We start from the raw sequence: 13,188 nt of genomic DNA, 5'->3' as shown, positions 1-13,188 counted from the left end.
TTTAGTTGCCTTTTATGTTGTAGTTTTGGAATTATTTCTTTGTTTTCTTGTACATGCTTGTCTCCTGATCTCTCTTTCTCCCCGGGAGAAACTTTTCATTTTGTTACTCCCCCTCATCCCCTGGTTCCTCATCAGGGAACATAACAGTTATGTATCCATAATTCCTGTATCATGTCATGTGCCTAGCAGCTGCTGAATGTCGGCATCATGATATTTATGTGAAACATCTCATGAGAGCATGTGGGATATAAGGGACAAATGTGAAAGAGAAACAACAACTCGCCACTGTAAAGAAATGGTGGACGGACTGTCCATCCTCAGAGCCACGCTGCTAAAGTGGATAAAAATGAGATGTTTAAGCCCTGAACATGTTCCCTCGCTGTTATCACTAAGTTTCACAGTCACGGTAACACCCTGCACTGAAGGCAGAGACACTAACACAATCAGTTGGAAGTTGGAAGGATACAGATACGGATCACCCTGAGCTCTCCATTATCGAGCCAGCGATACTGCATGTTGTGTGGAGTTTTGTAAAATCAGCAGAGCACTGCTGGAGTTCACACTCATCAATGCATCCTCACGTTTTATTGCTGCAATGTGCTCATCCATCTTTAATGTTTGGACTTCGTCCTGTCCCCCTCCTGTGCCTACAACCCTACAACCGAAGTTCAAATTAAACATTTTCTCTTTACGGTGTTGTTTGGCACTAAAGTAGCAGTATTCATTTCTTTTCTATTCTTATGTGCATCCTGAGTGAGACTGAGTGTTTGGTCTGATTTTAATTAAACCACATACAGAAAATGATTAACTGGTTTAATATCTACCACACACGGAAAGACTCTTTATCTATATGTAAGTGTATCTTACATATGTTCTGTAGTAAACAGAGTTTTTCACACTGATGAATGTGAACTGGAAGCCAACTTACTGCATCAGAGATAAGCATACTGTACAGATTGTCCCATTTTTTTTTTTTTTTTTTTTTTTTTAGTACCTGCTGTGCCCACAGTGCTGTAAACATCTGAGCTCAGCTCCTTCCCACTGTCAAACACAGAGTCGAAGGTGATGCTGGGGATTGTGGGAGAAGTCAGACCGTTGTCCTTGTCAGTGCTCTTCAACTTCCTCCTTATCTTCACCTGCCCAAGAAACACAAACATCTTAGCTCAGCAAAGCATTCCTGTGGAGGGCCACAGGCATTTGTTTGACATTTTAATGGTACAGCAGGAAAGCCATGTTCACCTTGTGGTGAAAACTTTGTTGTTTTTGTTATTATGGTTGTTTTTCGTGCTCGTCCATCCATGCTAAACTAGCTTTTTTTTACCCTTCAAACAAAAGACTCTTACTACTCTTTTTATGATGATTACCTACATGAACATAGAATAATGATTTGATTAGGAGTGTAAGTGCAGAAGCACAGGAATGACTGTTAAAGTGTCAGATCAGTAAAATGATTATTTTATATTGATATATTTTACATATTCTCATTTGCATATACACATTTTGCATCTTTAAAATGATAGTTTGAGTGATTTGATGTGAGGCTGTGTGAGGTAGTCATGAATAGTCAGTGTGTTACCTGCAATAGATTCAGATCAGCACGCCGCCAGTCAGGCAGAGCACCAGCACAGAAGCTGGTGCACACTGCACGGGGCCAGCGGGTAAAATGTTTTTTAGATATTTTTTAACTATGCCCACAGAAACAATCCATGATCCACTGAAACGTAGCTTTAGAATATTGTCAGCGTTTAATCTTCCCATGAAAACAAAGTGAAATTAAGCTCTTTTTGATTCGCTCAGCTGACCTGCGGCTGTGGTGTAGTACAGTGCGTAGGAATACGGTAGTTCAGTGGTTGAGAAAAATGTAGTACCAAGGGAAAGTACTGTTTTGACGAGAAGATAAAGTGCTGAAAATATTCTAAATGAAGCATACGTGTCACCGGATATTGGATTGTTTCAGTAGGCGTCTTTTTAAAGTGTCTAAAACACGTTTTTTCTGCTGGCCCCATGCACAGCAGCAAGTGCTAGTGTGCCATGATCCAAACCTACTGCAGGTAACACTGTGCACGACTACCTCACACAACCCCACGTCAAATAAACCAAACTATCACTTTTAGGCGAGGCCCTTCATATTATGGAGGGAAAACTTTTGACATGTTAACATTTTAAAATGTATGCATTAGAGTGGGCTTGGTTTCACACCCAAGTAGCAGTAATATTGAATAATCAATATCAATATTAAACTGCTGCTGGCTGTTGTCTGCTGTATATTTTATGTCTCTATTCTGCCCTAATGTCTTATATTTTTTATCTTTTCCACATATTTTTCATACCAACACTGACAACTATCACAGACACCACAAACTAGGGCTTTCAAAATTACCATGAGGTTGAATCAACACCTCTCTAAAACAGTTTTCACAAAAACACATTGCAACCTTCATGACAGCAGGATTAACAGTATTGCAGGGCTGTTGCTTCAGACTGAAATTCGTTTTGCCTTGGTGCACTTAATAACCTGGAAACTGAGTGTGTGGAGCAGCCACAGTTAAATCTATAGGATGATTACTAACCGATTTCTTGGGCTTGGGGGTGGTCAAAGACGAGGCAGGGATGTTGGATCGCTTCTTCAAAAACATTTTGAATGTGGCCGAATCAAAGTTCTCCACTGCAAAACATCTCCATGCAGTCTGGAGGGGCATGAAAATAGCAAGAAATTGGTTGGACAGGATGCAAGAAAGAAAAGTAAGGGCTACATGAAAGGATGGTCTCAATAATGAGACTGGGACTCTGAGACAATCCAGTACCCCAGCAGTACTGTGGTTTTGTTTGAGTATTTTTTTTGGTCAAATACCTGAATGAGGCAGGCAGCTGCAGGGATCTGTCTGTTGAAGTGTTTCTGTCTTTGCTTCTGCTGCACCTTCAGGGCGAAGCCTGAGCCTAAGATTCCCTGTGAACAACAGCACAGCAGAGTTACTGCTCATTAATTCACTCACAACACATCCAGGCATCAGCATGATATGTGCAGCAGAAATACACACAAAGCTAATCAAGAATTAAAGAATAATGTGGCGATCCATTTTAGTCTATTATTCACTTTGTTCCATCACAGAAATCAATAGTTTAAAATGTTAATCACGTAAGTCTTTACTCAACTAAAGATATATTTGTCGGTCACAGTTTCTGAAATGTGAGGGCTTCTCTAAATTTCACATCACTGCAAACTGAAAATCGTTTGAGCTCAAACTATTTTAGATATTTTACACACCACATTTGAATACTGAACCAAATAAAAATGCAATAATGGAGACAGACTTTACTCGTCTAATCCTAATTCATTTGCATGCAAAACTGTAACTGCTTAAAGCAAAGTCAGTGCATTTCATCTCGTTTCTCAATTTTTACTCTTGTGCAGGACCTGAGATGTTGCACAGAGACGGCCCTCACTATACAGGAAACATTAGAGAGCGATCAATATTTTGAACACAGCACACAACACTGAACAGATCTAAGACACCTCAGCCTGAAATATGCCGTGGTTCAGCAATTTCTCTCTCCACTTACTGCAGGCAGGGCAAAGAAGGAAATGGCAAAGACAGAGAAACAGGATGCGATGGTCTTTCCAATCCAGGTTTGTGGCACCTTGTCTCCATAGCCAATGGTAGTCACTGTCACCTTTGGCAAAACACATGGGAATTACAACACAAAGCTTACTGATCAGTTGCAGAACTATAGACTTGAGACTTACTGGAGTCATGCTCATGCACACAGTGCTTGGAGGTAAATAATAACTTCAGCGTGCTAACATGCTCACGGCTACAATGCTAACATGCTGATGTTTGCTAATTACCACTCAACACAAAGTAGAACTGAGGCTGATGGGAAATGCCTTTTGTTTTTGCAAATATTTGGTCATAAACCAAAACACTGGACAAACAAAGTTACATTCAAATATATGAGACTAATTAAAACAGATTGCGAGACTTGTGAATGTTTATGCCAAATTTCATGGTCATCCATCCAATGGTTGATGAGACCAAAAACATGAACGTCATGATGCCACAGCAGGAAAAAGTCGGCAGGCTTCATCCTGAGGGGACGATGAATGTCTGTACAAAATGTTACCGCGGTCTATCGATCTGTACCGAACTGTGGCCAAATGATAATATGTGTATTTGAAGTTTGCTCAACATGAGCTAGCAGCATGGTGGATAAAGAACTGGTGCTACAAAGGGACTTAATGTAAGTATTGTAGGTTTGACTATGCACAGTTAGATATAAATGGATATCAAAAGTCTGTGCTATGATTTTTGGAAAGGTCACCCACCCTAACCAAGAGACGAGTTGCTCGCGTGGCTAATAAAAAACATGGAAATGATATTTTGACTGAGTTTTGACTAAAAACACAACTTTCTTCATGAGGAAATGTTTCACATGCTGTGTGCAAATGTGTGTTTTATTGGTCAGCATGATCTACTTGGACTTGACCCAGAAGCCCTAACAACAGCTGTGGCTGGTTGTGATCAATCTGCTTTGAGTCTTTACTGTAGTGCATGAGGCCTATGTTTTTCCTGACCCTCCAACTACAACTCTGACCTTTTTCACTGCTCCGACTCTCATTTACATTTTTTTGCACTTAGGGTGCCCAATGCAGACTGTAAGAGTGTGTGAGTGGATTCAAACCTGATAAAACTCCTGTGAGTTAATACTGCAAATAAAGTTGATAGGACTTTGCTGTGTGTGTATGCTTTTTAATATCAGAATCTCTGAAGTTTCCGTGCAGCAGAGTGGGTGGTGACTTATTGTCTGAAAATAAAATTTCCTCCTGTATTCTCTACACTACTTGTTTTGCTGCTTGTATTAACAGCCCACTTGATGTGCCCAAGGGGTTTGGCACAACTCCTACTGTAACAACAGTAGTACAGATAAAACACAGTCTATATTTGACCTTTCACTTGCCAAAATACTGTTTACAAGTCAATGTTTTCTGCAAAATCCCCCTTTTAACAAGACGGGGATGTTACTAAAACAATGTTTAGAAGACAACTAAACTTTCTTTGAACCCTAACACAGTTAATGTCAGTGTAAATGTTTGTAAAACAGTTAAACATAGTTCTGTGATATCATAATGTAATGTCAGAATCAGTTCTTCTTAAGTATAATACTAATATAATATGAATGATTACTAACATTCACTTAATTAACTATAATTAAAGGAATAGTTTGTAATAGTTTGACATTTTGTCAAATATGCCTCTTTGCCTTGTTGAGGGTTTAATGAGATGATCTGTCTGTTAATTATGACGCTAGCTTATAACATTAGGGTAATAATGTTTTTTTGCACAGATAAAACAAACAAGACACAACAGGTTATTAAAATGAGCATTAGCAGTGCTGGTAGGCAGATTTTTTTTTTTTTTTTTAACCTCTTTATGCTAAGCTAAGCTAACAGTACTATGACTGCACTGTGAGTGTGATTGATCCTCTCACCTCAAGTACTTCCCAAAATGTCAAACAATTAGATGAACAATAGTGACTGGACCAGTCACACACACACACACACACACACACTCTTACCACTCCCCACCACAGAGCATCAGCATAGTTTCCAAACTCGATGGAGCCGCTGCTATCGACTGCGTCTTTCTCTGCCAGGTAGACGAAGTACGAGGAGAAGATCAGGCTCAGGAAGCCGATGTATAAGGTAGTGATCAGCTCCTGAAATGCACATGAACAAATGCATGACATATTTCAAACTCAATAAACAGTGATAGGGTCATTTCAAAGAGCATAATAAGATGAAATGATATGATGTCTGTGTGGCTGTGTCTCACTGAGCGTGACTGTGTTTGCCAATAACATGACATATGGATGTGAATATTCATGTACATGTGCTGTGGATATGATGATTAAAATTTCTTTTTTTTGAGTATCCTGCTGTGTCTGTTGGTTTGTGCCATTCAGCTAAAGGTAGATCACACTTTAAGCTCAGTTGCTACACATCATTTTGGTATAAAGATGTTGTATTTTAAGGATACAGCCTGCAGTATTTTATATTTTTGCTATTATCAATATTCGTGAAACGACCAAAATGAACAATGTATTAGACAGTTTTTTTTCTGTCCGACCTCCTCACCCTGTCTGTAGCCCTATGTCCCAAAGCCCATTTGATCCTCCTCAAGACATAAATCTTTCAAGATGCATCACAAATATAAAGTTTCATTTTTTAAAAAGGCTCAGAAATGTCTTAAAGCAGCTGAGCCTCACAGCCACAGTCAGAGAGGCGCTGATTGTAGTTGCTGACTGTCGTTATAATCAGCATCTATTACACAGACTGTATGTTTCATTCAGTCGTGGGCCTTGCTTGTTGAATTGTATTTGTTCAAAACAAATATGCAAATCAGAACACGTTTCATGACTGAAACAAACAGCATCAGAGCTAACATCCTGTCTGCAAAGCTGCATTCTTAATCATACAACCTGTCATTTTCTGACAAATTTTTTAGTAGCTATTATTTTAGCCTAAATTCAACTGGGTGACTAATATTTTTCATAAGTGACTGAAACGAGAGAAAACTGATTTTCCTTGACTGAGACTAACATGTCCAGAGATTTAGTCGAATAACATTTGACTAAAAATAATGAGGATGAAAATATAGGATGACTAAATATGACTGAATGACCGAAAAACTTTTAATCTCAGGACAAAGACTAAATCTAAAATTAGCTCAGAACATAACTACTTTCTTATTTCTATATGTATTTCTTCTCTTACAATTGACATGAAAGTGCAATATAAGTAATAAAAAATATCAGTACTATTATGCTTTATGCAGCTTTAAAGAAACTGTGTGTGCAACTGAGTTTAAACTGAAAGTATGATCATAATAATCTCTAATCACTGCAGTGGTTCTGACTGAATTCAGACGGGCATTAAATCATTATAAATTAGGTTGAATCCCAGACAGTGTGCCTCTCCCAGTGTATTCAAAATAACTATGAAGCATGTTATTGTAGATTCAATAAGAAGCTGTCTCTGATTTTCTCAGGAGGTCTAATTGGGCTTAGCTCTTATCCTGTCTGACTGTAATTGGACTACTGATTTGTGAAAGAGCTCCTTAAGTGAATGTTCTCTTTGCACTCACCTACTACGTGATTTAAGCTGTGTTTAACCACTCAGTCTGCAGGAGCCCACAAATTGGAATGAATTCCTGAAGAGCAAAACTCTTATTTGTGTCTCGGCCCAAGACTATCCGAGCGCCACAGAGGAGCAGCAGCAGATTATTGCAACCACGATGCGGGAAATAGCTGTCTTTGAAAAAAAACACAAACCTGTCCGTACATTATCCTGCATAAATAGTACCTGTGGTCCTCTGGAACTCAGTGTCTGTGTCTGTATTTCTTCACATGATTTCACAACTTCTTATTAAAGTTTGGGAAAGTTAAGTGCATCAAACCTTTGGCAGTGAATGTAACAGCCTCTAACACCTTCAGCTAACATCACTGCTTGCAGACTGTAGGGGCATGATTCTCGGAAATAACAGCTTTTAATGCCCTCAGGTTCATCGTCCTTGACTCACTACCAAAGGTTTAGTAGATGTGTTTCAGCTGCTGTGACCTGGCAAACACGTTCAGGAGACACGTGCCCCCCATCTGCCAGCGAGCCAGCGAGGAGCAACTGTGCAAATTGTGTTTACAAGCCACGAGCACTAGACTGCCACTCAGCGTGTATTTAAATGCTGTTATAGCAGGATGACCGGATTCTCATTAGAGTCAATGAAACTCCACTGACTTTAAAAACTCCAGCTGTTGTCACAGAAGGGCTGCAGTTTCATGAGTCTGTGTAAGAGAATGGCAGAACAAAATTTTCCGGGTCCGTGTTGACTTAACCATAACAGTCAGATAATCACCAAGGCACAAACATTGGAGGCACAGTGCACCCGTGTCTAGGTGGTTGATGGTAATTTAACTGTAAACTGTAGTGACTGTCCTATAAGTCCACACTGTACTTCCCCTCAGGGCTTTTGGGAGTGTGTGGGGCTTTAACAGAGCATGTGGTCTATGGCCAAGATGGTTACAATGAGAAAATGGAATGAGAAATAAATGAACATGGGGTGTGCCATATTAAAGCCTGTCCCAAACCAGTTAGTGTGGAATAGAAATGGACATAGACACCAGCGCTGACTTGTTACTCTCCACTACTCTGCACAGGAAACACAGATGTTGGATAATGGATTTAATTTCCATCTTGTTAGTTTGTTAAATATAATTTTGGTCATGGATATAGCCTAAGCAGCATAATAAAAGGAATAAGAAGAAAAAAATATGTGTTTATTGCATTCATTATGTTAATTTTTCTGACCTGTCTCTAATCTTTGCTGGTTTCCTCTGTAATATTAGGTAGTTCTGTCTCTTTATGCCTCAAAAAAAAGAAAATAAAAACACTGAATTCCTTTATATTAAAAGGTCACTTACTAAAAATGTTGAGAACAACTGGAACAAAACCTTTGCTACACTTTCTCCACACTTTCTTCTCATGGTGAGTCCAGTACCACAAGATATGGAGTAAATTACTCTAAAATTAAAAGTAAACAATGCTTCATTCCTCACTTAATGTATTCGACATGTCCTATGCTCATATGCACACCTGCTCAATTAATAAAGAATGCATCATCTATTTTATTACACATGGTGGTTGCTCAAGATACGTAAAGCTTTTACAACATGACAGAGTAGATGTTTCGTGGTTATGGATGCAAATGGTAAGTGCTTCCCAAAAATTCCAAAGTGCCCTCTACAGCCACAAGTGTCCTGCTGAATTCACACAGCGCCAGGAACAGGAAACACATCCCTTATTCCGTTTTGTTCACATATGGTTCAGAGGTGGTTAGCGCTGGTGCTAACTGTGTAGTCACGCCAGATGCACAGCCTTAATTAGCTACGTGTGTCACGTATTTGTAGCAGTTAATTACTAAATCAAACCTGAAACAGTGTATGGTTCATTTCAATTCTTTTCATCAAGTGGGCATTATCGTCTGTGTCGGAAATTCCTGAACTCAGAGGCTGACATGAACAGTTTTAGCTATAGAGACCAAAAATGTTTTTGTACCAGGCTGTAAACACGTTTTTTTCTGCTGTAAAGTTTTAACATGGGAGTCTGTGGAGACTTTTGGAGTCAGCCTCAAGTGGCCATTTGCGGAACTGCAGTTTTTGATACTCGTATTGGCTTCATTTTTCAGCGATTGAGGTTGCTGCCTGTGTGAATGTGGCATTATTTCATGCGGAGTGACACCCCACAGTGAATGGCTACTCACTTGGTAGGAATGGGTTTGGGGAAAGGCCCCAGAACCTCCCTGCACTGACACTCACTTTCTTTACAGCTGCGGTCAATGACTGTGGATGATGAGCATCAGCTGGGAGTAATTTAGTCATCAGCCAAGGCCGATACAAGCAAGCACAGTAGGTGGTACTGGATGAGTAACATCCCTGACGCTCTGCTCACCTTCATCACTCTCTCTTTTTACAGAGACATCGCACAGCTACTGTGGCCACTGGGAATAATCACGGCCACCTCTGTGTCTCAGCGGAATGATACCCTGGAGGAAGACACACTCCTCTCTGGCTGAGTCTATAACACTAAAAACCTAACCTATTACACAGTAGCTCTTTTCTTGTGGCTCTCTGCTGACTATTGTTTTATCTGTATGATGTATTTCCATTTGAAGACTCTCTCTCTCTGTACTGCATAGTAATGAAAAAAAAATGCCCTGCATGATGAGGAGAGGCTGAAAATCCGCTGAGAAAAAGATTCCAGCTTACTAATAATAATCAGAAGCCCAGATGGTTTTGGACCTGACATGTAATGAGTGTTTAAAGCTGTGCTTGTGTACCTGCCGATGGATGAAGACAACAGAGCCCAGGAGACGCCAGGTTCCTCCCTGCCGGTCAACATGAAGCATACGCAGGATCTGCAGGAAGCGAATCCCTCTGGAAAATAACAAATGTGTGCTGGACTTGTATGCAGACACCCTGAGGTGTGCATGTAGCTGTGTATGTACACAAATATATGTGGGCACTGAAACATCACAGCCATATGGATTGTTTAAAGTCTCATTCCAAGACTATTTACTGCTATAACTGTTTCTGCTCCTCTGGGAAAGCTTTCCCCAAGATTTTAGAGCCTGGCCGCACAGTTTGCTCCCATTCAGCTACAACAGAGTTAGTGAGGTTGGCCATTGTTGTTGGACAATATAGCTTAGCTCACAGCTGGGCAGTTCATCTCAAAGTTGTCGTAGGGGGCTGAGGTTAGGGCTCTGTGCAGGTCAGTCTATGATGCCTTCCATACTAAACAGGGAAAACCATTTCTTTATGGATCTGGTTTTATTCAGGGGGGTTATCGTAATGTTGAAATGAGAGACGGCCTTCACCAAACTGATGAAGAGAAGGTCTTGACCTTGTCCAATTGGAAAGTGCCTTGTGATAACTTCTGTTGTGATTTGGGACTATATAAGTAAAACTTGATTTGATGTCCACAAATTTAGAGGCACACTTATCTATAAAAAAGTTCATATGCTCTACTGCAGTGGTTCCCAATTGCAATTGGGCAGACAAATCATTTGCAAAACAGAACAGTTTTGGTGAAAATATATAATCATAATAAATATATATATATATATATATATATATATATATATATATATATATATATATATATATATATATATATATATACACACAAATATTTTAAAATGAAATTTTGAATAGAAATTTGAAATTGTTTTTTCTTTTTTCCTCATCTTGAGGCCTTTCACTGTGATAAGCCAAAGATAGGAACTTTTATTTTGTCACCAGCTGGACCACTTTACTGTTGGACCACATATTTATTTCCCCTGCTGTCAATGTTCAATTATTATCATCAAAATAAAAAGTGCTCTGAGAGCATATTATTTGGCCTCTGCATTGTTATGGGCTTGTATGTGGGCTGCCAATGTTTTTGAGATTTTTAATTAGGCCTATAGTTGGAAAAGGTGGGGAACTACTGCTGTAGTGTTACAATTACCCTTAGTTGGAACACAAATCATAAACAAACAGCCCCAGTAGAACAGAAAGTGTGTTGCCATCAAGCAGCTGGACACCTGCAGAAACACTGTCTCTTACCTTACAGCAGAGGTGGCAAACACTTGGCCTTTGGAGCCCACTGACAGCACAATTATTGAGGCAACAACTACAATCAGATCTGAAGAGACAGAGAATAAGGAGCTTTCAGTATAAATGTGGCATAAGCCTGCAGAAGTTCAATATACGGTGTGGCAACAAGAGCAAGTGCTGTCTTCCATGTGTGAGTCCAAGAGTGCAGATATTATAAAGTAGAAGGAAAGTGCTCTATTAAGCAATTATCATTGGTTTTCATAAATTATTCAATAAATTAATTGAGGTGAGAAGGGTTACAAATAATATCAACACCAATATTCATTGCTTCATATTTAAAAAAAAACAAAAAACAAAAACCTAAAGGTTCCAATTTTAAGAATAAAAACCAACCTGACGGTAGAGAAAATATTGCAGTGACAGTTTTAATTTCATGCTGAATTTGTCTAAGATATCTCATTTTTGGGATGAGGCCCAGGATATATTACAGATATTGTTTAAATAGTGTGTGTGGGTGGGAAGCGATAGGTCTCTTTGTGTGCATGTGTATGGATATGTGTGTGTATAGGGGTTGTGTTCCCACCTATAATAGATATTGGCTTCCTGGCAAAGCGCAGTCGGCCCCAGATGCCAACATATTTACTGCGGCAGCCTGCTGACCAGAGGCGGACAAAATATTCCACACCGAAGAACACCACAAGGACGATCTCCTGTCAGAAAAATGAGGAACAGACAGGGCAGACGAATGAAGGAAAACGACAGGTGGGAAAGCAAACATCAGATGTTGTTGCAGGTTATTCAGTGCAACAACACCTGAACAGCTGCTCGGTCTCCTGCAAAGTGCACATTAAAACAGATACGGCTGAATTATAGATGCAACTGTTGCACAGCTGTTCTGCTGCTTCTCACACAAACCTGATCAAGTCGCAGCAGCTTATTAAGGATTATTGATTCTCATTCCGCAGATGCCCCATTTGTCACTGTTTAATTTGCACCACATTGTTATTAATTCCTTAATCCTGCTGCTAAATGTAGGCTACGTGGACCTGATAAATGAAGAAAGTGATTATGTGTCCTGACAAATTGTTAAATAATATTCATTTGGTATTTTGTTCATTTTAAAAGGAAACTTCACTGTGTATTAAGCCTTTGTGGCTCTGGTAAATTGCCTTGAGGCTTCCAAACCACTGTAGCCTGCGTCTGATGTCACTGTGTCTGTATTAAAATGGACCATGATCTTTCCTGAACCTTAACCCAGTGCTGTGAGTGAAGGCTTAACATAACCATAAAAAAGAATAATAATCAGTACAAGTACAATAATACAATACAATACAGGTGAAGGTCATATTTACTTGAGTTAAAGTACTGGAGTGCTTGCTTTTAAGAATATTTAAGTATTCAAAAATATATATATATATATTTTATGTAAATGCATTGTTGTATTCATATGCACAGTGTACATTTACAGAATGTAATGCCCTTCAAACAACCCACTGAATGCCTATAGAATAAAAGCTTGTCGAATATGATACAAAGCCAATAGAAATGTCCATAAAACACAACTGAATTAACAAAAGGAGCCAACGACAGCAAGATGTCTGTTTAAAAGTTTATCTGGAATAAAACAAACGTCACACACCTTGACATGCTTTCTAAAGTTGGACGGCAAATTTTTGTAGGCAGTGACGAAGTTTGGTCATGGCAGACGCAGCACACATTTAAAATAAAAGGAATCTTTCTTTATTTCTGAAACTTCAAACATGGACATGGATAAGGCCGTGGTGCTCTGGTGAAGAATCTTCTGCCTCATCTTTATCTATGGTTTATGGTCTATGGTTTATCTATGGTTAGGACACTGCCAGGCTCAAACTGAGCTGTTCGTGCAGCAACCACAACTGGCAGTGTAGGAGTTGGCTGTGATATGTTTTTCTCCTGTAATGAACAGAGTGTACGGTCTGTCACATCAAAATTCATTCCACTGACTAAAAGCTGTGCTTTGTTACAGTCCACCCCTGGTGATAATGCTTTAGTCACAAGTGGATA

At 39.4% G+C, this 13,188-nt stretch overlaps 1 protein-coding gene across 3 annotated transcripts in view; it reads right to left on the bottom strand.

Moving 5' to 3' along the window:
• The window catches only part of kcnq1.1 (potassium voltage-gated channel, KQT-like subfamily, member 1.1), a 37,051-nt gene that overhangs the window by 9,297 nt on the left and 14,566 nt on the right, over positions 1-13,188 (bottom strand). For all 3 annotated transcript variants that reach the window (XM_071489358.1, XM_071489359.1, XM_071489360.1), the window contains 8 exons: positions 11,729-11,855; positions 11,155-11,233; positions 9,888-9,984; positions 5,575-5,715; positions 3,562-3,672; positions 2,852-2,947; positions 2,571-2,687; positions 995-1,136 (listed from right to left, as the gene is read on the bottom strand). In XM_071489358.1, coding sequence (XP_071345459.1) covers positions 995-1,136; positions 2,571-2,687; positions 2,852-2,947; positions 3,562-3,672; positions 5,575-5,715; positions 9,888-9,984; positions 11,155-11,233; positions 11,729-11,855 — 910 coding nt within the window. The remainder of the gene's footprint in view (positions 1-994; positions 1,137-2,570; positions 2,688-2,851; positions 2,948-3,561; positions 3,673-5,574; positions 5,716-9,887; positions 9,985-11,154; positions 11,234-11,728; positions 11,856-13,188) is intronic.

Source organism: Trachinotus anak, unplaced genomic scaffold, assembly GCF_046630095.1.
Source record: "Trachinotus anak isolate AG129_WGS33_773 ecotype Australia unplaced genomic scaffold, CSIRO_AGI_Tana_v1 ptg000011l, whole genome shotgun sequence".
NCBI classification, from domain to species: Eukaryota; Metazoa; Chordata; class Actinopteri; order Carangiformes; family Carangidae; genus Trachinotus; species Trachinotus anak.
This window is presented reverse-complemented; position numbering and strand designations above follow the sequence as displayed.